The 26,109-nt window shown below is 56.1% G+C and overlaps 8 protein-coding genes across 8 annotated transcripts; 4 read left to right on the top strand and 4 right to left on the bottom strand.

Moving 5' to 3' along the window:
* Window positions 1-100: 100 nt before the first annotated feature.
* Window positions 101-3,358, bottom strand: BCV69DRAFT_280175 (bifunctional 6-phosphofructo-2-kinase/fructose-2,6-bisphosphate 2-phosphatase). Its single transcript, XM_025491519.1, has 4 exons — window positions 2,425-3,358; window positions 1,749-1,852; window positions 1,354-1,662; window positions 101-1,286 (listed from the first exon to the last, which is right to left on the bottom strand). Exons 1-4 carry the CDS (start codon window positions 3,224-3,226, stop codon window positions 270-272), a joined length of 2,232 nt encoding a protein of 743 aa, XP_025351440.1. The 5' UTR covers window positions 3,227-3,358; the 3' UTR covers window positions 101-269.
* A 485-nt stretch (window positions 3,359-3,843) lies between these two features.
* On the bottom strand, window positions 3,844-5,004 carry BCV69DRAFT_280171 (hypothetical protein). The gene is made up of 3 exons (XM_025491518.1): window positions 4,723-5,004; window positions 4,540-4,609; window positions 3,844-4,434 (listed from the first exon to the last, which is right to left on the bottom strand). Exons 1-3 carry the CDS (start codon window positions 4,815-4,817, stop codon window positions 4,186-4,188), a joined length of 414 nt encoding a protein of 137 aa, XP_025351439.1. The 5' UTR covers window positions 4,818-5,004; the 3' UTR covers window positions 3,844-4,185.
* Window positions 5,005-5,373: 369 nt separating this feature from the next.
* On the top strand, window positions 5,374-7,166 carry BCV69DRAFT_280170 (GTP-binding protein YchF). Its single transcript, XM_025491517.1, has 3 exons — window positions 5,374-5,729; window positions 5,812-6,292; window positions 6,596-7,166. The coding sequence occupies exons 1-3, from the start codon at window positions 5,428-5,430 to the stop codon at window positions 7,139-7,141; spliced, it is 1,329 nt and encodes a 442-aa protein (XP_025351438.1). The 5' UTR covers window positions 5,374-5,427; the 3' UTR covers window positions 7,142-7,166.
* Window positions 7,167-7,615: 449 nt separating this feature from the next.
* BCV69DRAFT_296559 (hypothetical protein) lies at window positions 7,616-8,977 on the top strand (the record flags this gene model as incomplete). The annotated part of the gene is made up of 2 exons (XM_025494017.1): window positions 7,616-7,739; window positions 7,860-8,977. 2 exons carry the CDS (start codon window positions 7,616-7,618, stop codon window positions 8,975-8,977), a joined length of 1,242 nt encoding a protein of 413 aa, XP_025351437.1.
* Window positions 8,978-9,250: 273 nt separating this feature from the next.
* On the bottom strand, window positions 9,251-15,470 carry BCV69DRAFT_296558 (hypothetical protein; the record flags this gene model as incomplete). Its single annotated transcript, XM_025494016.1, has 2 exons — window positions 9,251-15,338; window positions 15,409-15,470. 2 exons carry the CDS (start codon window positions 15,468-15,470, stop codon window positions 9,251-9,253), a joined length of 6,150 nt encoding a protein of 2,049 aa, XP_025351436.1.
* A 302-nt stretch (window positions 15,471-15,772) lies between these two features.
* On the top strand, window positions 15,773-17,598 carry BCV69DRAFT_310103 (hypothetical protein). The gene is made up of 2 exons (XM_025494765.1): window positions 15,773-16,870; window positions 16,967-17,598. Exons 1-2 carry the CDS (start codon window positions 16,010-16,012, stop codon window positions 17,363-17,365), a joined length of 1,260 nt encoding a protein of 419 aa, XP_025351435.1. The 5' UTR covers window positions 15,773-16,009; the 3' UTR covers window positions 17,366-17,598.
* A 131-nt stretch (window positions 17,599-17,729) lies between these two features.
* Window positions 17,730-19,755, bottom strand: BCV69DRAFT_280165 (hypothetical protein). Its single transcript, XM_025491516.1, has 2 exons — window positions 19,232-19,755; window positions 17,730-19,157 (listed from the first exon to the last, which is right to left on the bottom strand). The coding sequence occupies exons 1-2, from the start codon at window positions 19,607-19,609 to the stop codon at window positions 17,925-17,927; spliced, it is 1,611 nt and encodes a 536-aa protein (XP_025351434.1). The 5' UTR covers window positions 19,610-19,755; the 3' UTR covers window positions 17,730-17,924.
* Window positions 19,756-20,621: 866 nt separating this feature from the next.
* On the top strand, window positions 20,622-25,987 carry BCV69DRAFT_280163 (hypothetical protein). Its single transcript, XM_025491515.1, has one exon. The coding sequence runs from the start codon at window positions 20,934-20,936 to the stop codon at window positions 25,770-25,772; it is 4,839 nt and encodes a 1,612-aa protein (XP_025351433.1). The 5' UTR covers window positions 20,622-20,933; the 3' UTR covers window positions 25,773-25,987.
* The last annotated feature ends 122 nt before the right edge of the window (window positions 25,988-26,109 follow it).

Genomic DNA, 26,109 nt, shown 5'->3' with positions numbered 1-26,109 from the left:
CTTTGTTTGGCCCGACTCGCAGCTCAGCTCGTCTCCACACTCCACACGCGCAGGCGCACCGCCCAAAGAAATGTACGGCCAGCAAGCGAGACTTCCTTCACCTCGGCTTCACCTTGCGATGGAGCATTAAAGGAGCTGTAAGATGATCATTGGATGATGGAGAGTGCGACAAGTGACAGATGTGCACGCCTCTATGGGGAAACCCGCATGCCCTGTACCGGCCGGCAGACGCATGGCCAACCTCTATGCAAGTGAGCAACCCTATCCACTCAACCTCTTCTAATCTGACTAGGCGGCAGAGAGGTCATAGCCTCCTCCAGCGACTGTGCCTCGTCTTTCTTTCCATCCTCTTTGCTTACTTCAGGAGCAGCCGTCTCTGCCTCGACGACAAAGCTCTGCTTGGGCGGCTTGGGCCTGTGCGTATCCACTGCCTCGATAGGCAACTGGAACCTCTTCTCATCACATCCATACGCCTTTGGTGTTAGCTGAATAACCGTGTGAAGGGGAATCTTGATGTACGGGAGGTCTTCCTGGGCCAGTCCGTGGAAGTAAGCGTAGAGGCAACGCAAGATGGCCTGGTGACCGATGATGAGGATATTCTCCTGGCGCTCTAGCTCCATGATTACCGGCTCCAAGCGTACGACGACATCTCGGTAAGATTCTCCACCTCGGTAGCGGTAGTTGAACTTGTCCTCGTCTCTACTGGCATAGTCTTCAGGGTAGTACTTTTCAATCTCCTCGTAGGTCATCGCATCGCACACTCCAGCGTCGAGCTCATCTAGGGACTTCCAGGCCAGCTTCGGATAAGGCAGTCCAGCAGCCGTCTGCGCCGTCCTCTTCAAAGTCGATGTCCACACCGTCAACGGGGCATCGCCCACTGCATCTTGGACCAGCTTGGGTAGCGCTTCTGCGTACTTTTCGCCCTGAGGGGACAGGTACGAGTCACCTCCAATCTTCCCTTCGACGTTGTATTGCGACTCGCCATGCCGGGAGAAGAAGATGTTTCGGGGCGTGATGTGAAGGTTCATGAGGTAAAAGGCAATGCGAGACTCCAAGTAGCCGTGAATCTGATTGACAGTGACCGATCGACCCACGTCGATGACCTTGCAATAGGAGAGGTGATTCTCCTCTCCGTTGGCATCGACGGATTCGTACGATGCTTCGTAGTGTGCAATGCGTTTGAGGAAGTCGGCCTTGGCATCTTCGGGCGACATGCCGTCATAGTCTGGGTCCCCGGACGAGACCTTGACCGCGATGTTAGCAGCGATGACTGCCGGGTCCGTACACTGAGAGAGGGAAGAGAGGTGATCAGAAGCTAATCGCTTGTTCACCTTTCCCACCGCAAGAACTTACGACGCTCTCTAGGAATAGCAGCTTCATGCCCGGCTCCCTGTCTATCCTCTTCTGCAGTGCCTCCCTCCTAGATCGACTGCTGTTCGTAGCATCGTGAATGCCCACATTTCCACCTTTTTTTAGCCAGGAGATGAGCTGCTCAAGACACTCTTCCGCCATCTGAGTTCGGAGCTTGTAGGCAGCAGGATTGTCTGGATCGAAGAATGCCGCCGACTGGTCTTCCTTTTCGCCCGACTTTGCGAGCTTGGCCCTTGCGAGTGCCCGGCGAAGCTGCCCCACATTGAAAACCTTGACGGAATACTCGAGCCACTGGGAGAGGGAGAGAGGGTGGGGAGGAATAGGTTGACGAGAGTCAGAGCAGCTCCTCATCGAGTGCGCCAATCGATGTCACTCACCCTCAAATACCTCATCAGCTTGTTGCTAAGATAGCTCTTGCCCCGCGCCGGCAGTCCCACCATTGCAACTACAATCTTGGCCTCGGAATAGTCAGGCTTGGCTCCTATGGTCCCAGTAGCACCCAAGCCAGTATCATCATCGGTCGAAGCCGAGAGGTTTTGAATGACGGCAGAGTTGGTCATGGAAAGGGATTGTAGATGGGCGGCGAGGGGGTTGCCCGAGGAATGCGAGGAGATGGAGGAAGATCGGGATAGGGATGGCGTTTGGGGAGTGGGGGAAGAGGGGCCCGATGACGAGGAAGACGGGTGTGAGGAGGATGCCATGGTAGGCGATTGGTGATGGAGGGGAAGACAAGCGCAAAGAAAGGATCGAGGGTGAATCAGCAACGGCTCCACTCTCCACAAGGGATCTTCAGCAATGGGTGAAGCAGGAAGGAAAAGATGACCGAGGTGCCCAGGAAGGAATCGCTTCCCGGTCTCCTCCCCCGCATCCCCCGGCGTTTCCGGCCAATGCCGGCCAGGCGCGTCTGAGACAATTGTGGGGAGGACGGCCAATGGTCTGCCCGATCGGCCACGGTAGGCAAGCGGCGCAAACGAGCACTTTTGAGACGTCGTCTCTTTGCCTGCTTATTGCTTCGTCGAGCTGATTTCTGCTGAATTCTGCGCAAGTACTCACCAGCACCTCCCAGGGTGTGAGCCGGAATAGCGGCAGTAGGCGTCGCTCCTTCCTGCGCCCGCAGGGCATCAGGAGTCAAGCCATCTCCTGGCCACCCACCACCACCGTGCTCACTAGCAGCCTCACTTCCAGCACCCGACTCTGTCCCCGCTGTTCCCCTTGCACCTCCCGTGGGCGTAGAGGGCCCGCTGGGTACCCTGCTCCCTCGAGCACTCTCGTTTAGCTGACTCCAGTTCTCCCCTGCAGCTTTTGCTAGCTCGGAAGAGACTAGTTCAGGGTGATCTCGTAGCAGGGCTTGCAGTCCACTCGATGTAGAAGCGAGGGAGGAAGCAGCAACGGCTTCTTCGAAGGCGGTCCTCTGACCAGTAGAAAGTGGTGCAACAGGTCGTGTCGTGGCTGATCCCAGTGAGAGGTGTCTTGAGCCCGATTTTTGTCCCCCGAGGATGGCATGTGGGGATGGTGGTGAGCTGGCTTGTGACTTTGCTCCAGAGGGTCCAGCACGACGACCAGATGAGGAGCGACGTTGTTCAACGGCGGGCTCAGTAGCTTTCCTTCCGTGGAGGGAAGAGGAGCGTGAGACGGTTGAGCCTTCGCCAGTGGAATGTTGACGACCAGCGGGGGAAGCTGAGCCTACCACGGCATTGGATGAGGCATTCAGTGCTGGCTGACCCTCACGAGCTGGTAGGGGGGTGAGCGTGCTGAAGAGATCACGACGTTGGGCACGAGGAGTAATGGCGGAGTCAGGAGCAGAGGATGAGGCGGGAGCAGACGATGTGTCTGGGATGTCTTTTGGCTCTGACATCGTGTGCGTGAGAACGGCGTCGATGACAGAGTAAGGGAGAAGTGTGTGACCACAAGTGACAGCTTCTACGGCGTGTTGTGCAGGTAGATGGTGAAGTGTAGGCTGCGACGAAAGCAGATGAAAGGAGAGAAGAGGCGGCCTGGTCTGCCAAGTCGTGCACGGTCGCCCGCCCAGCGATAAGATTTTCGGCGCAACGTGGTGTGGGTACGGCCGTAGAGAAAACGGGGCTCGCCATCCGACTCTGCTCAGCGTCGTTGTCCACTCTACAGGACAGTCCAGCACAAGGGACAAACAGCTCCTTGGCGGTGAATATGACAACCCAATGCTTCGTCAGTGACACTCGCTAGCGCCGTGTACCGGCGTGAACAGTCTCAATCTCATCGCTAACACAATTGCATCAGCAGTCATGAAGCGGGGCAATCGCCCAAGGGCTATTCAGCACGCCGGCCCTTTCCATTTCTAGCAACAGCTGCACCATCTCTTGCGCAAGCTTCAAGCTCTTTCTTCCAACGGTAAGATACCTCAGAGTATCGTCGCCGAAGTCGCACGAGTCGGACATGCCGCCATCTCTTCCACCTTCAAGAGCACACTACACCCTGCGCCAGCGCTGCCAAACAATGAGCAAGTACAGGAGTACTGGTATTGAGAGTCTGGATGGGAAGAATAGAGGCGCAAAGAGGCGCGAAGGAGTGTCCGTGACGGCAGCACGAAACTCATTGAGGGTGGGGAAGGGAATAGAAACAACGAAGTTTGTACAAGGCAGGATTGAGGGTCAGGTGAGGGTGGAGTGGATAGCAAGGGGGAGGGAATCTACAAGAGAATGGTCATGATAGTAGTGAAGGTCCGTCGCAGTCTTCGGGGATCAGCAGTGCTTGGAAGACACAGCTGCGTATGAGGTTCTGATTTCGGCATGGTGCACCGACGCGTTTTGTCTGCGGTCGAGGGGGCAGTGACTAGGCTCAAAACAGCAGGTAGGCGGCAGCAGCGGCCATACCACCTGCCAGAGCGAGTGACCGACCGTCGACATTGAGCATGTCTGCTCCGCTGGCCTTGACGGTGTCGTTGTAGCCTGGGATCTGAGCTGCTGAAAGAATGGTTCCACTCGACACGACGGGAGTGGGTATTCTGGTCGAAGCCGGAGGTGTGTAGCCACTGATGGTCTGCAGAGTGGCCAGGCTGGTCGTTGAGGTGATCTCCCCACCACCGAGCTGAAGGGAAAGAGATAGACAGCAGGGTACAGGGATATCGTTCAGCGGTGATCAAGGGATGAAGTCGAAGTGTCAAGGATAAGCCCCTCCTCCGGCCTGACTAACCTGTCGTTCCTCAATTGCTTCTGGCGTCACTTGGGGGAAGGGTGCTCGTCCAAAGACCTTGGACACGACACTGCAGAAGTAAGAGACAGTGTTGGTGTGAGTACACTTGTCAGTGAGAGGAAAATCTGCAGTCCTGCTGTCCCTCCTTGACCGGCGCCTGCCACTGTCTCCCATGATACTCACGGTGACCTCTCCTCGAGATCAGCGGCCTCCTGTGCTGCCACAATGGTAGCCGATGCCAGTGCTACGACGGCGGTGAAGAAGAAGGTGGCACGCATTGTGTCAAGTAGGGGAGGGGAAGCGAGAGGTGGGGTTTGCGATTGCTCAATGAGGAAGTGTTTGTTGATGTCCGAATTCGAGGAGCGAGAGGTGGGGTCCGGTGTTGGCTGGTGCAGCTCTCAGCAAGTGTGTTCACGAGGACGTGTGCGTGAGTGTGTGTGGGTCAAGCAAGGAGAAACGTTGAGGTCAAGAGGGAGATGTGAGGTGTGCGGATGGCCGAGGATGGTAGGAGGGCGAGGTGGGACCTTGGCGTCTTGGTGGATGGATCACCAAAGGGGGGGAAACAAATGCCGGAACTTGAACTCAGGCGTGGCGGCGGGCGGCAGGGGCGGGCGGGGCGGGCAGGGAAGCAAGACTGGCAGGCGCATCGCAGCACAGAGGCCAAGCCGGGCAGGCAGCACACGGCCACAGCCAAGGAAGGAGGGAGGCACATGCATAGGCGGGCGGAATGGAGAAGGAAAGGGGCAGAGATCACGTGACGCTCACAGACTGGCCTGCCACAAGTAGCAGACGCAGAGGCAGAGCCACAGTGACAGGAAGAAGTTCTTGCGGGCACATCACCTTCCAACAATCTCCCTCACTCCCACACGACAAGAGGTGCACCGTTTGATGAGCATTGCCTCGTCTGTATTCGGCATCAGCATCAGCATCAGACTCGTATCCCTCTCGCACGCACCAAAGATCCACCCACCCACCTCTCTCACCCTCCCTCGCTTCTTTTCCACCTCCCCCACCCCACTCACAAAGAAGAGGATGCCGCCCAAGAAGCAGCAAGTGGTGGAGAAGGCCAAGTTGGGAAGGCCTTCCAACAACTTGAAGATGGGAATCGTAGGTGTGCCCAACGTCGGAAAGTCGTCGCTGTTCAACACCATTGCAAAGTGTGATCTGGGCAAGAGCGCAAACTTCCCCTAGTGAGTGCATTTAGCGCCAGAGCCTACACAGAGGAGAACCACCACTCATCGCATCATCCTCTGATGTCCCTCCTTCTCACAGCGCCACAATTGACCCCGAGGAGGCTCGTGTGCCGCTACCCGACGAGCGCTTCCTGTGGCTCGTGGAAAAGTACAAGCCAAAGTCAGAGGTACCCGCTTTCCTCACCTGCATCGACATTGCAGGTCTCACAGCAGGCGCTTCTACCGGAGCTGGTCTCGGTAACGCCTTCTTGTCTCACGTTCGTGCCGTCGATGGAATCTTCCAAGTGGTTCGAGCTTTCGACGATGCAGAGGTCATTCACGTCGAGGGAGACGTCAACCCCACCCGTGACATGGACATCATCTCCACTGAGCTGCGACTGAAGGACATCGAGTGGCTGGAGAAGGCTCTGGAGACTGCCAAGAAGAATGCTCGAGGTTCCGGTCCCAATAGTCTCGAGGGCAAGAGGAAGGCAGAGGAGATTGCAACGATGGAGAAGGCTCTCAAGGCCCTCACCGAAGATAGCCAAGACGTCCGCAAAGTCGACTGGTCGCCCAAGGAGGTAAGTGACAGCTCGAGCATTCCCATATAGACAGGTGGAGACCGAGACAGAGACGGCAGTCTCGACCTCGCTAGTTGCCAAGATGAACAAGGGGGCGCATTTGAGACCCCCGAATTCTAATAACCCAGCTCGTCGATTGGCCTCATCAGCCTTTTATGAGAAAATTAGTACATTCTGAGCGCAACATAGGAGAGGCGATGCACGAAGGAGGGGCTCTGAAACAAGGCGACTGCGTTCCAGCGTATCTTGGAATGTCGGCTGCTGACACCGCAAATACCCTCCTCTGCATTCTCCCAATTCCAGGTCGATGTCATCAACTCACTGTCGCTGCTGACTGCCAAGCCCGTCACCTACCTAGTGAACCTCAGCGAGAAGGACTACGTCCGCAAGAAGAACAAGTGGCTGCCAAAGATCAAGGAGTGGATTGACAAGAACAACCCAGGTGATCAGCTCATCCCCTTTTCCGTCGCACTGGAGGAGAGGCTAGTCAACCTTAGTCCTGCAGAGGAGAAGGAGGAGTTGGCCAAGCTGGGTGAAAAGGTCACCGGAGCTTTGGGCAAGATCACAAAATCCGGCTACGACGGTCTAGACCTGATCAAGTATTACACATGTGGACCGGACGAGGTTCGAGCCTGGACCATCAGGCGGGGTCTCAAGGCTCCTCAGGCGGCTGGAGTGATCCACTCTGACTTTGAGAACAAGTTTGTGTGTGGAGAAATCGTGTCGATAGAGGATATCCAACAGTATGGTAGTGAAGCCGAAGCTAAAGCGGCTGGCAAGTTGAGGCAACAGGGAAAGACGTACGAGGTACAGGATGGAGACGTTTGCCATTGGCAGGTGGGTCGATAGATGGATTGAAATGGTTGTTGCCTTGGCAAAAACCGGGCTTGTTTGGCCCGCTTGTATCACACTTTTGTAATTCATTTCGATTTGCTACACACCGCACGCACTACAGTATTCCTTGCAGCTTCTCCCCTCTCTAGCCTTCTTGTGCTGATCTTGAACAGGCCTCGTCATCCTGGCGGATTTTATAACATACTACGGCTGGCTGTTGAGCCGATCGGTGTGGAGGCCGCGTATTTCTAGGCTGTTGGCTTTCCGGAAAGCGGGAGGAGGAGAGTGAAAGCGGAAGTGTTGCTCTCCAAGGAATACAGAATGGCACATTCCCTTCTCTTTCCACTACTCGCTGCTAGGACGTAGTCTTGCTGTACCAAGCTGAGCTAGGGATCTACTCAATCAGCTACAGGAACGCTTCGAGAGGGAACGCTCCTCTAGGATCGACCGAGCGCTACCCGTCCAGTCAGGACCATTCAAGGACCATCCATGTCCATCCGTATTCGCCATCCGGGCGGGACGGCCACCTTTCCCCTCAGCGACTCTGTGGACCTGGGAGCTCTGCAGGAGTTCATTGCTGAGCAGTGTGGGATTGCTCCTTTGGAGCAGGAGAGTGAGTAAGCTGCATTCTGGGTTTCAGCTGAGGAGAGGATCATCTGCTCACGAGGGGTGATATAGAGTTGGACTGACGCCCGCCTCATCCTCGCTCTCTCTCCTCTTTTTGCACCACTAGTCAAAACGGGCTACCCACCTAGAGCGCTGCCTCTACATGGCGTTCCCTCTAGCACCCTTCTCTCAGATGCACCGTTGAGGATAAGAAGAGGAGAGCAGATCATCGTGGCGCTCAAGTCCTCCGGGAGCGCATCTGCTGCGCCTTCCTCCTCCTCCTCTTCCTCCTCTTCTTTTGGGCTAGGGGCGGGAAGTCGGAACATGACAACGCCAACGCCAAAGGCGCCTGCTTCAGAGGCTCCGGCTGCAGCGGTGAAAAGTAGGAAACCGGAGGCGGCACCTTCGATACTCAAGCCTGCTGCGCCGGCACCTGCGCCTGCTCCTGCGCCTGTGCCCATTTCGAGACCGGCACCTCCTGCGCAAATACCCAGGACGTTTGCTCCTGCTCCTGCTCCTTCCACTCTACCTCCTCTCTCCTCCGCTCCATCCAGCTCTCCCGGTCTACAAAAGGGCGAAACCATCTCGGTCCCCCTCCCCGCCTCCTCCCCCCTCGAAGGTCACCTCACCCTTCAAATAGTCCCAGACGATAATTCCTGCCTATTCTCTGCCCTCTCTCTCCTCTTACACCAATCCCACTCTCCCGCATCCAATCGCACTCTACGTCAACAAGTCAGTCGAGGGATTCTCGCTGATCCTTTCGAATACTCAGAAGTGGTTCTAGGTGCTCCACCCAAAGAGTATGTGGCGAAGATGCAGCGCGATACGACTTGGGGTGGGGGAGTCGAGCTCGCCGTCCTCTCCAAGGAACACCGGCTGGAGCTAGCAGCACTGGATGTCATCAATGGTGTAACACACGTCTTTGGTCAAGGTCAAGGGTATACCACGAGGGGATACCTAGTCTACAGCGGAATTCACTACGACGCCCTCGTCCTCCTTCCAGAGCTCGGCGCACCACTCGAATTCGCCTCGACCCTCTTCGATATCTCTACGCCCGGCGCACTAGAGGTGGTAGATGTGGCAGCGGGAAAGTTGAGGGAGAAGCTAAAGGAAAAGAGGTACTATACGGATACCGCACGATTCACACTCAAGTGTGGACAGTGTGGGCAGAGTCTCAAGGGAGAAAAGGAAGCGACGCAGCATGCTATGAAGAGTGGACATACCGATTTTAGAGAATATGAGTGATGATGATGATGAAGAAGAAGAAGGAAACGATGATGATGATAGTGGTGGAAGTGGAAAGGTATGCAGCTGATTATATGATACCTATTATGTAAATTTATATCACCCTCGACAGTGAGATTCTAGCAAGTGCGCATCCCTCGGTGATCACATTCTCAAGGGCAAAGAGTGTACATTGCCATTCAAATGATCCAAATTTTTCTCTCAATCTTTCCCTTTCCTATTTCGTCTTTTCATCGTGACAACCCTGCCCTCCACCTTTCTCCTCGAGCTAACCTACATCTGCTCACACAACGAGGCAAGATGACTCAAGAACCTCTGTCCCTCCTCCGCTTCCTCTCCAGCAGGCAGACCCTTGATGGCCCCAAGCCCAGACTGGACGCAAGCCGCAACGTCCCTCTGAATTCCACTTTCCACAACCTGATGACTGGCAGACCCAACGGGGAAAGAGGCATTGAGAAGAAGCTGGGTCACTGCAAGGGCTAGCGTCTGCTCTAGGGCTACTTGCATCCTTGAGATGTGTTCAGAGGCTGGAGTGGGCTGCTTCTTTTGCAGAACCTCGATACAGTGGCCTGCTAGATCGAGGAGCGTACCGATGGACGCCAATTCACCAGGGGCGGTACGCATGGTCGGGCGGAGGAGAGCCTTGTCCCGCAGCGTCGCTGCTGCTGGCGATTCTTCACCTGCCCACTGACCTCCTTGCTGGGCTAGCACCTCATCGCCCCTCGTCTGGTGCCATAGAGCAGCCACGGCCGTAGTAGCAATCGACGTCATCTGCTCCACGACTTGCTGTTCGTACTCGCCTTGCTCCGAGCCCACGCCCACAGGATTGTCGCCACCGCCGTGCAGTAGGAGGGAAGCCAGCTGGTGAGGTCGCTCAGTGAGGTAGACGAGCTGCTGCAGGATCCCCGAAGTCTTGTCTGCAAAAGTGGCCATGACTTCCCTACCCGAGCCCTGAGCGAAGCCATCGGCGCTAGCCATGACTAGGAACAAGCGCATCGTCGCTTGCAATTCATTGAGCTGTGGCTGCGTGATGCGAGCATCTTGCTCCACGAAGCGCAGGGGAGCTCCTTCCCGGGTGTTGACGCTGCCTCGGGCTGCCAATGGAGAAAAGCTGAGGGCCTTGCCCAATTGTGCACCATACAGACGTACAAAGCCGACCACCTCCGTCTCGATGAAGCGCACGCTTGCTGCCGCCCACGTCGCCGAAGCATCCCCATCGAGATTCTCGACGATGCTGACCACGAGCCGGAGCATCGTGACCCAGCAAGCATGGGCCGGACTCGCAGTTCCAGAGGCAAGTACAGCTGCGACCGTTCCTGCTTCGAGGGCAGGGGACAGAGCATTGGACGATAATGCAGTCATCAAGCCAGCAAGCACAGATTGCTCTGCTGACTGCTGTTGCGCTGCGAGGGCGAGGAACAGGGATGACAGAGCCGGCATGAACATGGCCGCCTGAGTATTGATCTCCTGCTCGCTTGACCGTAGGGGAGCTCGCCGAAGCAGTGCTACGCAGGCCGGTAGCAGTCCTACTTCTTGGAACTGGCTGAGCCAGGAGTGCGGAGTCAGACTGACATCCGGGCGAATGAGCAATTCAAGTAGACTGCAGACTAGCGTCAGATCTTCCTCACGTGAGGCCAAAGCGGCCGCATCACTGCTTCGACTGCTGACGAGCAAGCTTGCGGCATCAACGATGAGACGCATACTTTTCAGCGCATGGCTCGTGAATGAGTCAATGGCTTGATGAATTGTCTGGTGCGTCTGTACCTGAGCAGACCGCGATTGACTATCGACAGCGATCGGGACCAGTCGACGAACCTGTCGTGCGCTGAGAAGAGCGATGCTGAACAGTCCGCGATGAAATGCTGGCGTCTGGGGGCCTCGAACGCTTGCTTGCAGGGTAAAATACTTGTGAGAGAGAATCTTCTGAACCTGCTCAACGACGTCGCTTAGGATCTCAATCTCGGCTGCTTGGGCCCTTTGCGCCAGGTGGTCACTCTTCTGCGAGGCCGAGAATCCCCAGGCCGCTTCTAGCAACACCTCGAGTAAGTCGACCCTGGCAGCGTGAATGCCTAGCATCACCGAGCCGTCTCGAGACTCCGAAGAGGTAATCTTGGCGCAAGCGACCCACGCCTTCAGGTAGGAATTGCTCATTTCCTTCTCCTTCTGTGTATTCCCCTTGACTTCCCATCTCGCAGCCCGAGAAAGTGCCTCGAGCAGTTGATGCCATGCTCGCAGATAGGTCGTCTGTGCATCTATATTGCTCCAGTCCAAATTGACGCTGGACAACATCAAAACAGCTTGATGAATGACTCGTTCGTCCACTACAGCGTCCTCATCCATTTGAGCTCCGCGCTCTGCACCGCTACAGAAGCCCTCGAGCCTACTTCGGAGCGTTCTGGTGTCAAAGACGTAGTCGTCTCCGTATTCGCGAGTCAAGTTAAATTCGTGAGCCTTTGCTGGGCGGCGCAAGGCGTTCAAAGGAATCTCGGGAAATGCGGTCGCTAGCTTGGACTCGACGTCTGCATGCAGGCCTGGATCGCATTCGACCTTGACTGCTGATTCGAGAGAGGCAGTGAACGAAGGACTGTTGGTGACAAGAGCCATTGCGCTTTCCAGACTGGCGGACTTCGAGGCACTGCCTTTTGCTCGGGGAGTCTGTAAATCCTTGCTTAGGATGTGAAGTGCCCTGGCTTTACTCAGCATACGATGCGAGAATATTCTAGTCTCCTCGTCGCTGTCCGTCCGCAGACGCCCTTCAAAGTCTTCGAACCCAGAAGGCTCTTCCGCTGGATTACCAGCATCAGCTGCGATGATCGAGGTAATGGCCTTCCAGAAGTTGGGATCAATTCTGGCTTGTAGGCTCGACAAATGCTCCATTCGAGCCCAAGCAGTGCCAAGAAAGTGCAGCACGGCGTCAAGGAGCGCGGGGTCGTGCTCCCAGAGGTACTCCCAGATATGGATGGAGTCGACAGCTACAGAAAGGGCACTGCGCTTAGGCACAGCTTTCTCATCGCCTCGATCGCCGGCGGGGTGGCCGCCCAGGAGCAAATGCGCTAACCCAGGCTGAGTCATGACCATCGCCGCTGCCATTGTCCACATGACTCTCCTAGACTCGACGTCGTAGTGCGAATTGTCCAAGATACCGACCATCGAAGCCACCGTCGTGTTCACGTCATCTGCAGAGCCCAGGTGACCGATGACAGACAGCGCGCCACTCGCAGTCGAGTCCTTTTGCTCTTCCGCTGAAACGCATATGGCAGTCATCAGCAGACCAGCATGTCTGCAAAGAGATGCAGACAGCGTCTGCGAGGTATAGGCGACAACGGCAGACAACAGCTGAACTCTTGAACTGCGCCTCTGGGACGTAGATACGGCCCGGACCGCAACCGCTGAGCCGTCGAACATCATGCGCTCGAGAAGACATGGTCTGTCCGGGTAGCTCCCGCTCCTGGACAGCTCCTGGCGACGCAGAATGATTGCCGTGGCAAGGGCAAGACAAGTGGCAATCAAATCATGCGCATGTTCTGCATTGGCATGACTGCCAGATCGCTGGAGATCTTGAAGAAGGGCTTGGCCTGTTCCGATGACGCTGACGAGCGGTGCAATGTATAGCGAGGAAGAGTGGAGAACAAGAAGGTTGTCCATTGCAGTCGACAGGTCGCGAGCGGCTCCAGGCGCGGACCCTACCAGGGTACGATCAGTGAGGATACTTTGTAGTAGAGTGGCACACGAAGATGCGATGGCCACCTTTTCGCCAATCTTCTTGTATCGCCAGCTCTGATGCTCTGGCCAGATCGATTCACATACCCAGCCTAGTGCGCGAAGGAGAGTATCGACCTTGATCCGCGACAGCTCTGGAGAGATCAGGAATTGAGACCTTTGCACTTCAGCTAGGAGGCTGGCATGGAAGGCGAGGAGAGATCGCAGGCCGACAAAGTCGCCAGTCGAGCATTCGTAAGCTAGCAGCGCAGATGCAGTGGAACGATCGGTGCGAGATACGACTGCCGCTTGACCACTCGAGCCGATGACGAGGTTGGAGGAGCGAACGGCCAGCCAGACTTCCGAGGGACGAAGTGAAAGCAGGAGACTCAGGAGCTTGTAGCCAGCGCTAACGAGCCGACTGGGGACCTCGCGAGCATTGAGAGCTTGATCGAGGATGCGCTGAACAATGACAACCAATGAAGGCTGAGTGGGACGTGCATCCGAAGAGATCGACTGATCCGGATCAAGAGCCTCGCCTGGAGCGGTTTCCAGATGCTCGAGCAGAGCATCGGCTTGCGTCGGAGCTCCCAAAAGGACGGCCGAGAAGAGCTCAATGATTTCGGTCGCAACCGTCGCATCGCCTGTTTCGCCAGGTGACAAGTTTGCAAAGCTCGTCACTTGACTGCGAGACTGGCTGAAGACATCGTCCCGGTCGACGGACGCTGCAGCGACAGTAGGTCCACCGAGCAGCTTGACAAAGCTGGCCAGGACATCGCGAAGCAGTCGCCAGCCACTGACAGGCTGGCTTGGCTCCCACACGACGACGACTGGCGTCTGACCAGCCTCCGATACCATTCTGCCGCACGTTCCTGGCTGTACGGCGAGCCCAGGTCCAAAGATGGGGATAGTCCGAGTGCACCGATAGTCCAGCACTGCATAGTCTGAGCTTTCAATGACCTCCCAGGGTGGACGCAAGGCTCCAGCTGTAGATGGCAAGGCATGGGCTAGAGTAGGAAGCTCGTATAGCTGCCGGAGCACCTCTGTAGACGCTTGTGCACCATTGCTCGTTGGCACAACTCCGTCGCATACTCCCGTCAAGGACTTGAGGAGTCGAATGAAGGGCCGGAACTGCACAGGCCATCTCCGCTTTGCCATCTCTAGTACAGCTCTGCGGGTGTCCGTTTCGTAGTCGACCTCCCAGAACTGCCAGCAGAGTGCAGAAATACCTACTGCATTGGAGGCAGCGCTCTCCGATCCTCGCCCGTCTTCGAAGGTGGCTTCCCATAGTTCAACCAGTGCGTCCTGGTCGCTGATGTACTCTGGTCTGATGACGTCGGTGATGCTGAGGAGCAAGCCTTTGAACACAGCCCGGAATGCCAGGGAGGTTGCTATCGAGACTCCAAAAGAAGCTGATAGGGAGTGCTGAGTAGAGATCAGGGGCGAGCCAACTATGGCCTTCATTGTGGAAAAGAAGCCCATGGAGGGATTCAAAGCGGCCGACGCCAGACGCGTCCATACCGGTTCGCCTCCATCGCCTGGCGCCAGAACCTCGCTGAGCGCTTGCAGTTGGGAAGGTAGGCGACCTCCTGATCGCTCAAGAGCATCGGCTAGCGCATCCTCCGTCTTGCGGAGAACCAGAGCCCAACCCAGGAAGATGGGGGAAAGATTCGGATCAGCCGAAGCAGACTCTAGATGGCTCAGAACCTCATCCAGTTGCTTTGCATCTGTTATGAACGCTCGAGAGCTGACGGTGGCCTCATTTGATAGACTTGCGCCTGGGGGGAAGCCGTACCCATCCATGGCTCGCTCGAGGTCGAGAGCCTCAATCGCAATAAGGGTCAGGCAGTGGTGAACAGCGCCTACCAGCTCGACGGACTGTGGGTCGAAGAAGGCCTCGCTGGCTTGAGCTTGGCCAAACGTTGTCTCTTCGAGGGTTTTGAGGACCTTGATGGCAAAGGCAGGGGTGGGTGTGACACAGCCGTAAAAGACGAGAAACACGACCTCTAGGAGGGCAAGCTGCTCTTTCAGACCATGCTTCGCCCAGAATTGCGAATAGCGAGGAGCATCGCGGACGTCGATCGGCAGAGGCTGTCTCGAAACCTGCACAAATCTGTCCAGACACTTTTGGCCGAAGTCTTGCGTGCCAATCGAGGTAAGAGCCGGTTGAGCGATCTCAAAGTACTGGTGATCCGAGTCCTCCGCGATGCGAAGTAACGAGGCCGCGCATCTGATGGTATAGAGCTGCTCCTCAAAATAAAAGACATTGAACTCGTCCAGGATCTCGTTCACGAGATCGTCTGACAGGGTAGCTTTGCCCTTGCGTCTGGCTGCCGCTGTTGTCCTAAGTAGGTCGCGATGGATATCCTCGGCTTGGAGGAAGCGCTTGAAGGTCAACAAGGACTGAACCTCCTCGAGATCATACCTTTCGCTAATCTGTATGCATAAGTCCCTCTGATCCGCATCGATGCTGAGCTCCAGCCCACTGTCTAGCTTGACAGAGTCTGCACTGAGCTTGCCCTTGGAGGTAGTACGCGAGGGTGGGGACGTCTGACATGCTGCTGCAAGCTCTTTCAGCCTCGATTCAACGAGCTGCTGGACTTCACTGAAAGGTCTGTCTGACCGTGCATTCTCGAGATGCTCATAGAGCTCGTGGTACGTACTGCGAATAGGGGATGAGAGGGAGAATGAGCACTGCTTTACGCTTGAGACGGAGGCGAGTGGCTGCTCACCATAGACTGAGATCAGCTCCTGCAGGTCGGGAAGAGGGTCCTGCCTCGGCCGCTTCTGGCATCGCCGTGAGACCTTGGAAGATGTTCTTGCAGATGAAGATGAAGCGTAGGTGTGTAGGCGTGTAGAAGGTCGGTGCGAGTCGTCGAGGCGGAGGTGTTGGGATGAGGGTGCCTCTGCCTGCAGGCCAGATCTTCCGCTGCCTGTCGTCGGAACGGAAGAAAGTCCAGGCCAAGCTCGACTTTGGGTCCGATCCGAGATTTGGGTGTGGTGGGACGTGGGCGGGGTCTCGGCACGTCTGATGTTTGCTTGGCAGGGGAGCGGCAGGCGGTGCCTCGCGGACAAGTCGCCCGGGGAGCCGTTTACCAGTCAGGGTCAGCCAATCAATCAGTAGACGAATGACATGATCCCCGCGATCCGCAACTGGTAGCACGACTCTTCTCTTCACTTCTTCCTAGCATACCGCATCTGTAGCACCACTTCACTCCCGCAGCATACCGTCCTCCTCGCCCCTGGCGTCAGTTCAAGCGCAGGACAATCGATACCTCACACGAAAGCAGGCTCGCGCCTCTTCCTCTTCAAGCGTCTTGCCACCTGCCCATCATGGCGACCAACTACCCCTTTTCCAACAACCACCGAGCTCAAAGCGACCACACGCATGCAGCCAATGGCTACAACTACTATCCTGAACAAGACCAGTACGAATTTCACGACGCTTCCACTGGGCAAGAGTACGACAATGCTGCCACGAACGATCGCAGCTCGGTGCAGCAGCATGGAGCAGATTGGGGACAGAACGACGCCGCTCGCTACAACGACAATGGTGGCTACAGAGGAACTGATTCGCGCGACCTGAATGCGCCACAAGGCTACGGTCAGAACGACTATAATGAGAAGAATGCCGCAACAGGCGCTGGCATCGTGGGTGGGTACGGACGCAAGAGTCGCTTTGGCCAGTCCAACCGCGACTCGGTCTTCTCAGCCGACGACCGCCACGTCTTCTTCCGACGCAGCTGGCCTGTCAGGACACTACGGACACTCTTCTGCATCATCATCTGTGCCATCATCATCATCATCACCGTAGTCCTGCTGGTCATCACATTCGCGCTACCGCCCAATGTCGCCCTCCTTTCGGTCAATGTCCCCACCACCGATGACTTCTCCATCTCCGGTTCCACATTCAGCGCCAATGGCTCCATCAACTTTGCTATTTCCAACCCGAACCCATTCTCTGCTACCATCAACCACATCACTGCAAACGTCTACGATGCTGCACTTGCAGACAGTACATCGATTGGAAATGGTAGTCTGATCGACCAAAAGATTGCGGGAAACGCGAACACGACCGTCGTCTTCCCATTCGACATTGGACTGGATGTTTCTTCGTCGGGTGAGACCTTGATCGACAGTGTCGTCTCACAATGTGGCATTGGGACAACCTCAAGTACTGGCCAGAAGCTCACTGTGAGTCCGCACGATCGAGAGTCGCAATACACTTGCCAATTCCTTGAAGGCAAGACCACTAACCAAAACCCCTCTTCCATTTTGCCCGCATCACAGGCTCTCATACAAGTTAGCGCCCGTATCACCGTCCTCTCCGTCGGCGTCAACATTCCCATCTCACGCAACGTCAGCTTCAGCTGTCCCACCAGCGAGCTAACATCCATCCTCGAAAGTCTCACCGGCAAAAGCTCTGCCGCTGCAGCTGTTGCCGCCCTCACGGGTAGTAGCAGTCGTCGCAGTCTTGCGGAAGTTCTGGCTGGGAAAGAAGGGCAACTCGAGGCGAGAGGTGGACTCAGTCTTCTGCCCGAAGGGGAAAAGTTCGACTGGGAGCTCAACAGGAGGGAGATCTTCCGACAGCTCCTCGAGCCGTGGTTCCCTCGAGCAGCAGCAGAGTCAGCCAAGACGTCTGACCTGAAGGAAGAGGTAGAGAGGAGGTCTCTCAACCCGGATCTTTGAAAACCCTTTGTATCTGCATATATCACCTGGTTGTGAGCTGAGGGACACAGCGCATTGGTCGCCTTTTTGCTGTCCCATCTCACTTCCACTCTGTACATAATCCGCACAATAGTCCATTGAACAAGAACAAGGACAAGGACGAGGACATTCTTCTACTTTTCTTCCCGATCCAGTCCAGTCTAGTCTAGTACATACCGCCCGTGATGCAATTGAACACTCTGTAGCCCTTCTCTTCGTGACTCTATCTGCTCTGTTGCATCTACCCATCTGACTCTCGAAGTCGTGCCGACCTCTCGAGTACGCGGTCCTCCCACCTGATCCACACATACAAGGTGACGACGCACCCCACAGTAGGACCAAGCAATTGAGAGAATGAGGAGCGTTTGATTGACTGACGGACGAGATGAAGCGGAGAAGTGAATATGTTGTGACATCTATCGAGAAGCATTCGGCGTGCGCAGGGCAGTGAGGACCTCGCTTGTGCAACAGACGTGAGATGAAGCAAGGGGGTTGGGGGGAAAAAGGGACTCTACTTGGGCAACATCCAATCGCCTCTTCGTTACATCTCTACCCAGCCATCCTTCCACTGGCAAACAGCAATCCCTTTATCCCAGCTAGAAGTGACGATGATCCTCTTCCTCTCGTCATCCACTGCAATGCCCGTAGGCGCCTTGGGCAAGAATCCCACATCCTTGTCACCTTTGGTACCCCTGCGATAGATGAGGCTAGTGAAGAACTCCTTGGTCAGCCACTGGCCCTTCTTCTTGGCTGAGCCAATACGTTGCAACTCCCAAGGGTGTGCAAAGGCAGCTCCGATGCGGTGTACAAAGGTAGTCTGATACACCAGTACACCCGGTTGAATATCCTCCGTGCTGTTGCCCATCCTGAGCGTCTCGACGAGCTTCTCAGAGAGGCCTTCGTCAGCAGAAGATACGGTCCAAAGTCTCCCAAGGGAGTCGACGGAGATGGCCCGCAGCACTTTTTCGAAGCCCTTGTTCCAGATGGTGACAAAACTGGGCCAGCGCACCTGAACACTAGTAGAGACCTTCTGGTTTGTGGCCATTGCTTCGCCATAGTGCGGACCTCGGACCCAATGTTGGTCCCACTGCTCAAAGAGGGAGTCCTTGGCGGCGGTACCGGTGACGAAGACATTGTGCATGGAGCTGTTAGACCCGCCTTCCTTGCCTGCGCCGTCCCAGGCTCGTACAAGGGGAGGGTGATGAGGGTATGCTGTCGTCGTTGCGAAAGCTGACTTTGTACGGTAAGCCGTGGAGAGATGGTAGAAGACATCCTTTGGAGGCGAGGGACGAGTAGGCAGAAATACGTCGGCCAGGTACTCGAGGAGGGTAGGCTTGCGGGAGAGGACGGTGCCACTACCTCGCAGCATTGGTCCAAGTCCACCCTTTGGCTTGTCAGGCGAAGGCACGGCAGTGAAGAGGAAGCTGGGTACCTTGATATCTGGCCCACCTCCTGCAACGGCTGGCGAGATGGGAAGACCCCATTGTTCGTTGACGGCTTCGACTCGGTAGGGGCTTTGGCCGTCAAGGGCGTCTCCAGCAATTCGATCATAGAATGCGACATGATTCATGCCGTCTCCGTCACCAAGAGGATGACGATACACATCGACAGACCCGGCGGAGTCGGCGAATGGATGGTTGGCAATCAAGAGGATGTTTGCATCGGGCGAGTCACCGTTGGATGAGGGCATGACCGAGACGGAGAGAGGGTGGAAGATCTCCATTGCATCGACTTGAGATGTCAGTTCCAGCTGTCGCGGCGAGCTCGATTGGTCCTGAGGATGGGAAAAAGGGGCATGTCAGCTGGCCTTCGCAGCGTCAGGACCCAACATCCCGTTCGGCTACTCACCTTGAGATCCCACGCCCACAAGCTGCCGCCCTGCTTGCCAGGGGGAGCCTGTTCCCAGATCATCCGGACAGGGTCCCACCATGGTCTGCTGTCATCGCAGACGAAATATGCCATTCCAGTTGACTTTTGTACCACTGGCTCTGCGCACCATCCCATGTCTGCTGGCGTGACCAAGCGAGAGCACGAATCGAGATTGAGATCTGCTCGCAAGGTCTCGGCTTTGAGGGCGAAGGAGGAATGGAAGAGGCCGGTGTGGAAAGTGTAAGGGATGTAGAGGAGGATGGCAGCAATGGGGAGCACAATGGAAGAGATGACCATGGGAGACATGGGCGCGATGGGCGGTGCCTCTGCCTTCGTCGTTGTTGCCTTTGTCGTCATCGTGGCCAAGAGTGTGGTAGGAAAGCAGAGGTTCGTGTGTGGAAAGGGAAGACGGCTACGTGCAGGCTGCTCGTGGTAGAGGGCAGATGGTCTACTTTTACTTTATCAGGGGATGCCTCACCGCCACTCATAAGCTCCCATTGTCTGCCAGGGCGTCGAGAGCCAGCGAGGGACGACGGATATACAGGTCACGGACAACAGGGACGGCGTGGCAGCAAAGAGCAATCGCTGCCCACCGCTAATCAATGCCCTGACCTTCTCGCAGCTGGGCCAGCCCGGCCTCCGTTCCGTTCGCATCAATCGTCTCTCCGCCCCTGCCTGGCACGCGACTTGCGCCTCAAGGACTAAAGGCGAGCGATAAGCACCACCAATCATCCTGGCCGCTGGACATCGACTAGGCGCTATGCTCTCGCGTACAGTCGACTAAGGTGAACAGGCACCATCTCTGGACAAACGTCGAATCTCGCGCTGAGAGGGTCATTAGGCCTTGGTAGCTGGCCGATGTGACGCGACGACCATCACGTGCAATTTTGACGTGGAGTAGTCACTCAATGCAGGCTAGGGCAATATTGATGCAAGGTCGGAGTGCAGACGTCGATCGTCCCAGCACAGTGGTCTCCCGATACTGGACATATCAATGGCAATCAAGCTCTGAGCGCCTCAGGAGGGCAATGATAGAGGTCATTGATTGGGCCTGCGACGCGTGTGTTGCTCGTCCCTGGTGATTAGACTAGGGGAATTCTCTTTCAACCCAAATCCATCGACGCTGCCACGGTCTCTGCACTTGTCTGCTCTCACGCCTCCTGTCGAGTGTCGAGTCCTCCGTCGGGACTGGTGCTCTGCTGCTGTCCTACCCCGCGCCTCTCCAGCTCTGCCCCGCTTGCAGCAAGGGTGCGACGTCCTGGACGCCGCGTGGGCAGATGAGCAGAGGCGAGGCGAGGCGGAGACGACTTGTCGTTCAGCCACTGCTTTTAGAAGCCACAAGCGCATCCGTTCGTCGGTGTGGGTGGCCATCTCGATGAACCCCAATTCACTTTCCAGAGTTTGTTTCTCCATCTTTCCACTCATCCCATCCATCACGCTGTCATCCTCATCCCCTTCATTTAAAGAGCGATCCCGCTAGTGCTCGCCTACACCAAGTCATTCGAAATACTGGGACAAGAATCCGCTCCCGTAAATACCTCTCCCGTAGATTGGTAACACCTGTCAACAACAACCATCCAGCTCACTACAGAGCACTGGACCTCCCATTACAACGCGCGTGATTGCTGGAGCGACCACAATCAGACACTCATAGCTACACCCCTTCTACGCAAGCCGCAATATGCTCAAGCGGGAATCCAAGAGCAAGGCACCCGTGCCACAACGCATGGTCAGTGACGATCTCAGTTCTCTTGCACCTACCGATGAGTCAGAAATGCTAGACCAGAGGGCGGCACAGCGCTCGAGTGGCGCGCAATTGGCCAGGGACGACAGCATCTCTGCGCCGCTTACAAGCAAACAGGGCGCATCCGGTCGTCGTGCGTCGGCAAGACCCAGAGCGGGCCGTAAGGGCTCCATCACTCGCAAGGGCCCCACCAGTAGAGCGGGTCCAGCGGCGACCAAACGCAAAGGTGGACTCTTCGGTAGACTCAAGTCGATGCGAAGGAAGGAGGGCGAAGAGGTGGACCCAGAATCCGCAGAGGAGATCTTCTCCGAGTCCGATGAAGCGACAGAGGTTCCAGGTGCAAAGGGTGCAGCTCAGCCCTCCTACCCCTCTCCTCGCGAGACGCTAGGCATCAGCGCTTTCCAGCAAACGAGAGCTAGCACGTCTCCTTCGGCTGTCACTGGTCCTTTTACAAACGAAGACGATCTCGAGAGCACTATGTCGCCTCTGCGAGCGGTTGCTAGCCCAAACGGTGCGTCCAAAGGAAAAGAAGCCATGCGTCTCAAGGAGCCCGGCGTCGCAAAGCAACCAGATCTGGTTGACAAGCCAAAAGGCAGAAAGGCCAACCCTAAGCGATACTCGATTGCCCAGAGTGTTGAGGCTTCGCTCGTAGGACCATCTTGGAGCGTCGCAGATAGGGGCCAAGTTCAGGACGAGGACGAGGACGATGAAGATGGGGATGAGTTTGACGAAGATGAAGAGGATGATGAGGAGGATGACGGTCTCGAGGAAGAGAACTACCGAACAGACGATGAAAGTCGATACACGCCTTCCTACTGGCTTCAGGATGATGCCGGACCCCCAATGGTGGAAGGGTCGGTCACCAGCGATTGGAGCCGGGTGCGCCGAGCTTACGAAGAGGACTACGACACCAATACTGTCACCACTCAAGCACCCAGCAACGCCGGCAAACAACGTCCCGTGTCTGAAAGCAAAGGCAAGAAGAAGAAGAAGCAATCTGGCTCCTTCTATGCCGTCGAAGTTGCAGGTGTTGGGAGCAAGCGCCGAAGCAGAAAGGTGTCAGGGGACAATGATGACGACGATGACGATGAAGCAGCCCACTCCGTCGTCAACCGCTTGCTTGCAAAGCTGGAAGCAGATGGTGCGGAAGACGACAATGATGTGGATCTTGCCGCCGCACCGATCTCTGCACCGGTAACCTCAAACTCTCGCAAGGTCAATGGTGATGCCCGCAAAGGTCGCGGAGCTCAAGGTACATCGCTCTTTATGCCGGCTATAGCGCCCTCGGTAGTCTATGGTGGAGGCGACGAGACTTTGATCATGCCCGACGACTCAGTCTCTATTCGAGCTGCAAGGCGATTCCAGCAACAGCAAGAACCTGGAGCGCCTCAACTCACCGACCCACGATCCGCTTCTGGACGACAGCCTATGACAAAGCCTCAATCTGCGCAAGAGCTGGCAGCTGCCTTTGCCGCCCTTGAACCTGCCTTCATCGATGACGAAGAAGAGGACGACGAGATCGAGTATGAGCAGGCAAGGCCAAGGGCAGTAGGCGCAGTCATGCCTTCCTATGACGATCAAAGCGCTGATGACAAGGACGACTACACGGAATACGACAATGAGGTCTACGATGACGACGGCTTCACAGAGTCTTATCCACCCGCTTCTCCTCAATCCTTCCGTTCGCCACGATCACCAAAGCGCTCAAGGCAGCACTCGAGACAGGTCTCTGGGGTCACCAGCAGCAGCTTCTCCTCCGAGGCTAGGAGCGCAAAGAGGGTCAGCAACAGGCGAAGGAAGGCTGACCGCGGTCGAAACGAGCTCGGTCGAGAGACTTGGTTGATGGAATCCGCACTGACACCAGAGCAACTCCACTACCTCGTCAAGGCAATGGTTGGCGTCGAGCTAGAGTGGGAAATGCAAAGAACCTTTGTATTTGACCCGAGTCGTTCCTCGAGCGCCTACTACAACCACCGTCAGCCACCTTCAAGGGGGCGAGAATATGCGGTCTTTAGAAACCGTGAGCTGTCCAGAGAGGATCTGCCACAGCTGCCTCTCGTGCGCTTCCTCTACGACACTGCCTTTGTCATGCTGCCTATCTTTGGTGGTGGGCAGACTCCTTATCCTAAGAGGAAAGCTCATGCGGACGCCTTCTGGAAGCGCGCCGTCTCGCCGATGCTCCGCTTGCTGCAGAGCCGCTCCCTCAGCAAGAGAGTCGACCGATATGGTGAGGGCGATGGCGGACCCTTCAGCGCACAGTCGACGTTGGACGTTCTTTCGAGATCGCTGCGGCAGATCGCCGTACGCTACATCACCGCAACTATCCAAGTTGGAGAGGGTGACGTCAAGGAGACTTGGCCATGGCCCTCGGCCAACATGATGCGCCTGCCTGCTTTCACGCCCTATCGAATCCCGCTTGAGAGGCAGAGTCGGGGAGCGTACGAAGTAGACGTGGTATTTGTGCGAGCCCAAGGAGCTCAGACCGGATACATCATGACAGTGAGGAAGAACAATGGGCAGCCTCATCACTACGTCATGCGCACCGAAGCGCAATTCAGAGACTTTGCAAAGGCGATCAGCGCCGCTCTACCCAAGGCCTGCATCAAGCAGCCTCCCGCGATGGAGATGGCTCAGATGCCTGGTCACTTCAGGGAGTTGATCAGAACTGTTGACCAAGCCACTGTCAATGGATCCTCGCCTGACTTGCCTGCGCCTGTTGCGAGCCAGCTACAAAAGCTTGGAGGCGGCTCTACTGCAGAGCTCGGTAAGCGAAGCTCCAAGGCGGATCTCAAGGCCGCGAAGGCTGCGAACGCAGCCAAGCAAGACGAGGCTTCCCAGTCTACTCCGAAGCTCGGTCGTATCGCAGCACTCAAGGCAGAGCTGCGACGCGAGATTCGCCAAGAGCTGAATCGCGCCAAGGGCATCCCCAATGAGGAGCCTGCCGATGGCACCCGCAACGGGAGTGATGCGAATGGCAGGCCAAGCAATGGAGGTGAGCGCAGACCATCCATCTCTGACAGCCGCGCCAGCTTTGCTATGTCTTCTTCCACTAGCCCTGGTATCTACGACAATAGCCCGCCGGCCAACGACTCTCGGGCCACTCTCGTCGATCCACCGGCCTACACCAGCTCGCGAAACACCTTGGGTGGTTTCTTCGGCAAGCGCAAAGACGATGGAATCAATTACGAAGCTCGTCGTCTACAGCTGCGAGATTGGCTGAGGGATGCTCTGTCCGCTCGGGGCGTTGGCCATCACACCGAGACTCAGGCCTTCCTTGGGGGCAAGACGGCCTTTACCGATCGTGACATCAAGAAGAGCACGAAAGACACTATGGAGGCTAACAGACGCGCTGACGAAGACAGCTCAATTCAAAGGCAAGAGGTTGCCAATCAAGCAGGTGAAGAGGTGCTGGATCTACGCGATATGCTCGAAGAAATGTGGGAAGACTGCAAATTCTCTGATGGGTTCCTGCAGGCCAAGGAAGTCTTCGAAGAGGCAGACTCCTTCGCGTCACTGCCAGAGGACTACCAGGGAGTCGTCTCTTACCTTCACTTGAAGGCCGCTAGGACCTTGGACGGCATCTTCATCACCGGCTCGCATTCTGCCGCCAACTTCAGAAGAGCAAAAGCTGGGTTCAAGAGTGTCCCTTGGAAGCTTTTGATGGTTGTCATGAGCGAGCCTACTGGTATGATGGTCAACGACCTCAAGCGTATCCTCACTCACCCAAGCTTCGTCACCCGCATGACGAGTGCAGTGATGGACGACGACCCTAGACGAGTCGAAGAGGGCCTTGCAGAGCTGAAGAGGCGACTGCCATCGGATTATTTGCGCAAGCTAAGGAAGTTCGTAGAGTCAACACCAGACGACGTCAAGAGGGTCATTCGAGACCAAGCTGAGAAGGCCGGTATCCCGCTTGTTTCTGCCATCCTGAGAGGCAACGACGCGCCGCTGTTGCAGGGTCGACACCTGCAAGTCATCGTGGGAGCCACCAAGATGTACCAAGCTCTCATTGACTCTGAGCCCACAATGCTCGATATTGAGATGGCAGCTCGCAAGAGCCGCGAGATCGGGTTGATCCGCGATTTGCAACACGCTCTCCGACTCTACAGTGCTCGACGAGATGGCCAGCATCTTCGAGATATCATCCGGTCTTCGGCATTCCGCGCCTCCTTTGCGACCTTTGTGCAGCCTATTCTGGACTACGTTGCCAAGCTGCACCACCGCGGACGACCACTCAAGGAAGCCATCCGCACTCTGCGACTCAGGACCGAGTCCCTACTGGAGCTGATCGAGGCTCTGCGCAGTCGAGTGCAGGATCCTGCAAGGAACATCGATGCTCTGACTACCTTCTTCGACTCTCATGCGCACGATACTGTCGGCATCATTTCTGCCCTCACTCCTCTGTTCCCCTGGCTACACATCCTCGCCCACACCGTCGGTGATGGCTCTGATGATCTGGCGCGCGAGTGGCCACTGCCAACTGGCATGTCTGGCTCTCTGTACCCGCTAGAAGGAGGTGCTCTGAACAATCTCAAGAATATCGCAGAGGCAGCCTGGCTCAAGCGAATTAGACAGATGGAAGTCTGCAGTCGATGGATTGCGGGAGATATTGAGGCTGATCAGGACATTCAAGTGCTAGGTGGGGAAGGAGAGCAGTCTAGGACCAGGCAGATCTTGCCGGAGGAGCCACTGCAGCAGAGGCTTGACAGGAGAGCCTTCAAGCCCTTCATTAGTGGATTCAGGGAGGCTCTGTCCGCTGTCTTGGAGAGCCGTTGATCATGAGAGCCCTATGTTGGACGCGAGGCGTGGCCTTATACCCGTTCAGACCTTGTGTCTGTACTCCTTTTCTTTTCTTTTTGTTTCGGTACGCTTTCCTTTGCTGTTCTTGCCTTTCTCCATATTTCTGTTGCAGTACGGAGCCTTATTCTCCCTGCTATATATCTGTCGTTACCTTTTTTCAATTTATGATTACAATCGATATTTATTCCTATAGGAATGATCTTGATTCTGCGCCAAGTTGCGCTTGGCGTGGGCGTGGTCAATGCAGAGGCACAGCTGCGCACCAGCCAGGCATTTGCCCGCCTTGACATTGGCATCCAAGCTTACGCTGCTC

This window comes from Pseudomicrostroma glucosiphilum (assembly GCF_003144135.1).
Source record: "Pseudomicrostroma glucosiphilum strain MCA 4718 unplaced genomic scaffold BCV69scaffold_1, whole genome shotgun sequence".
NCBI classification, from domain to species: domain Eukaryota; kingdom Fungi; phylum Basidiomycota; class Exobasidiomycetes; order Microstromatales; family Microstromataceae; genus Microstroma; species Microstroma glucosiphilum.
Note: the sequence above shows the minus strand (reverse complement) of the source record. Positions and strands in the feature narration are given on the sequence as shown.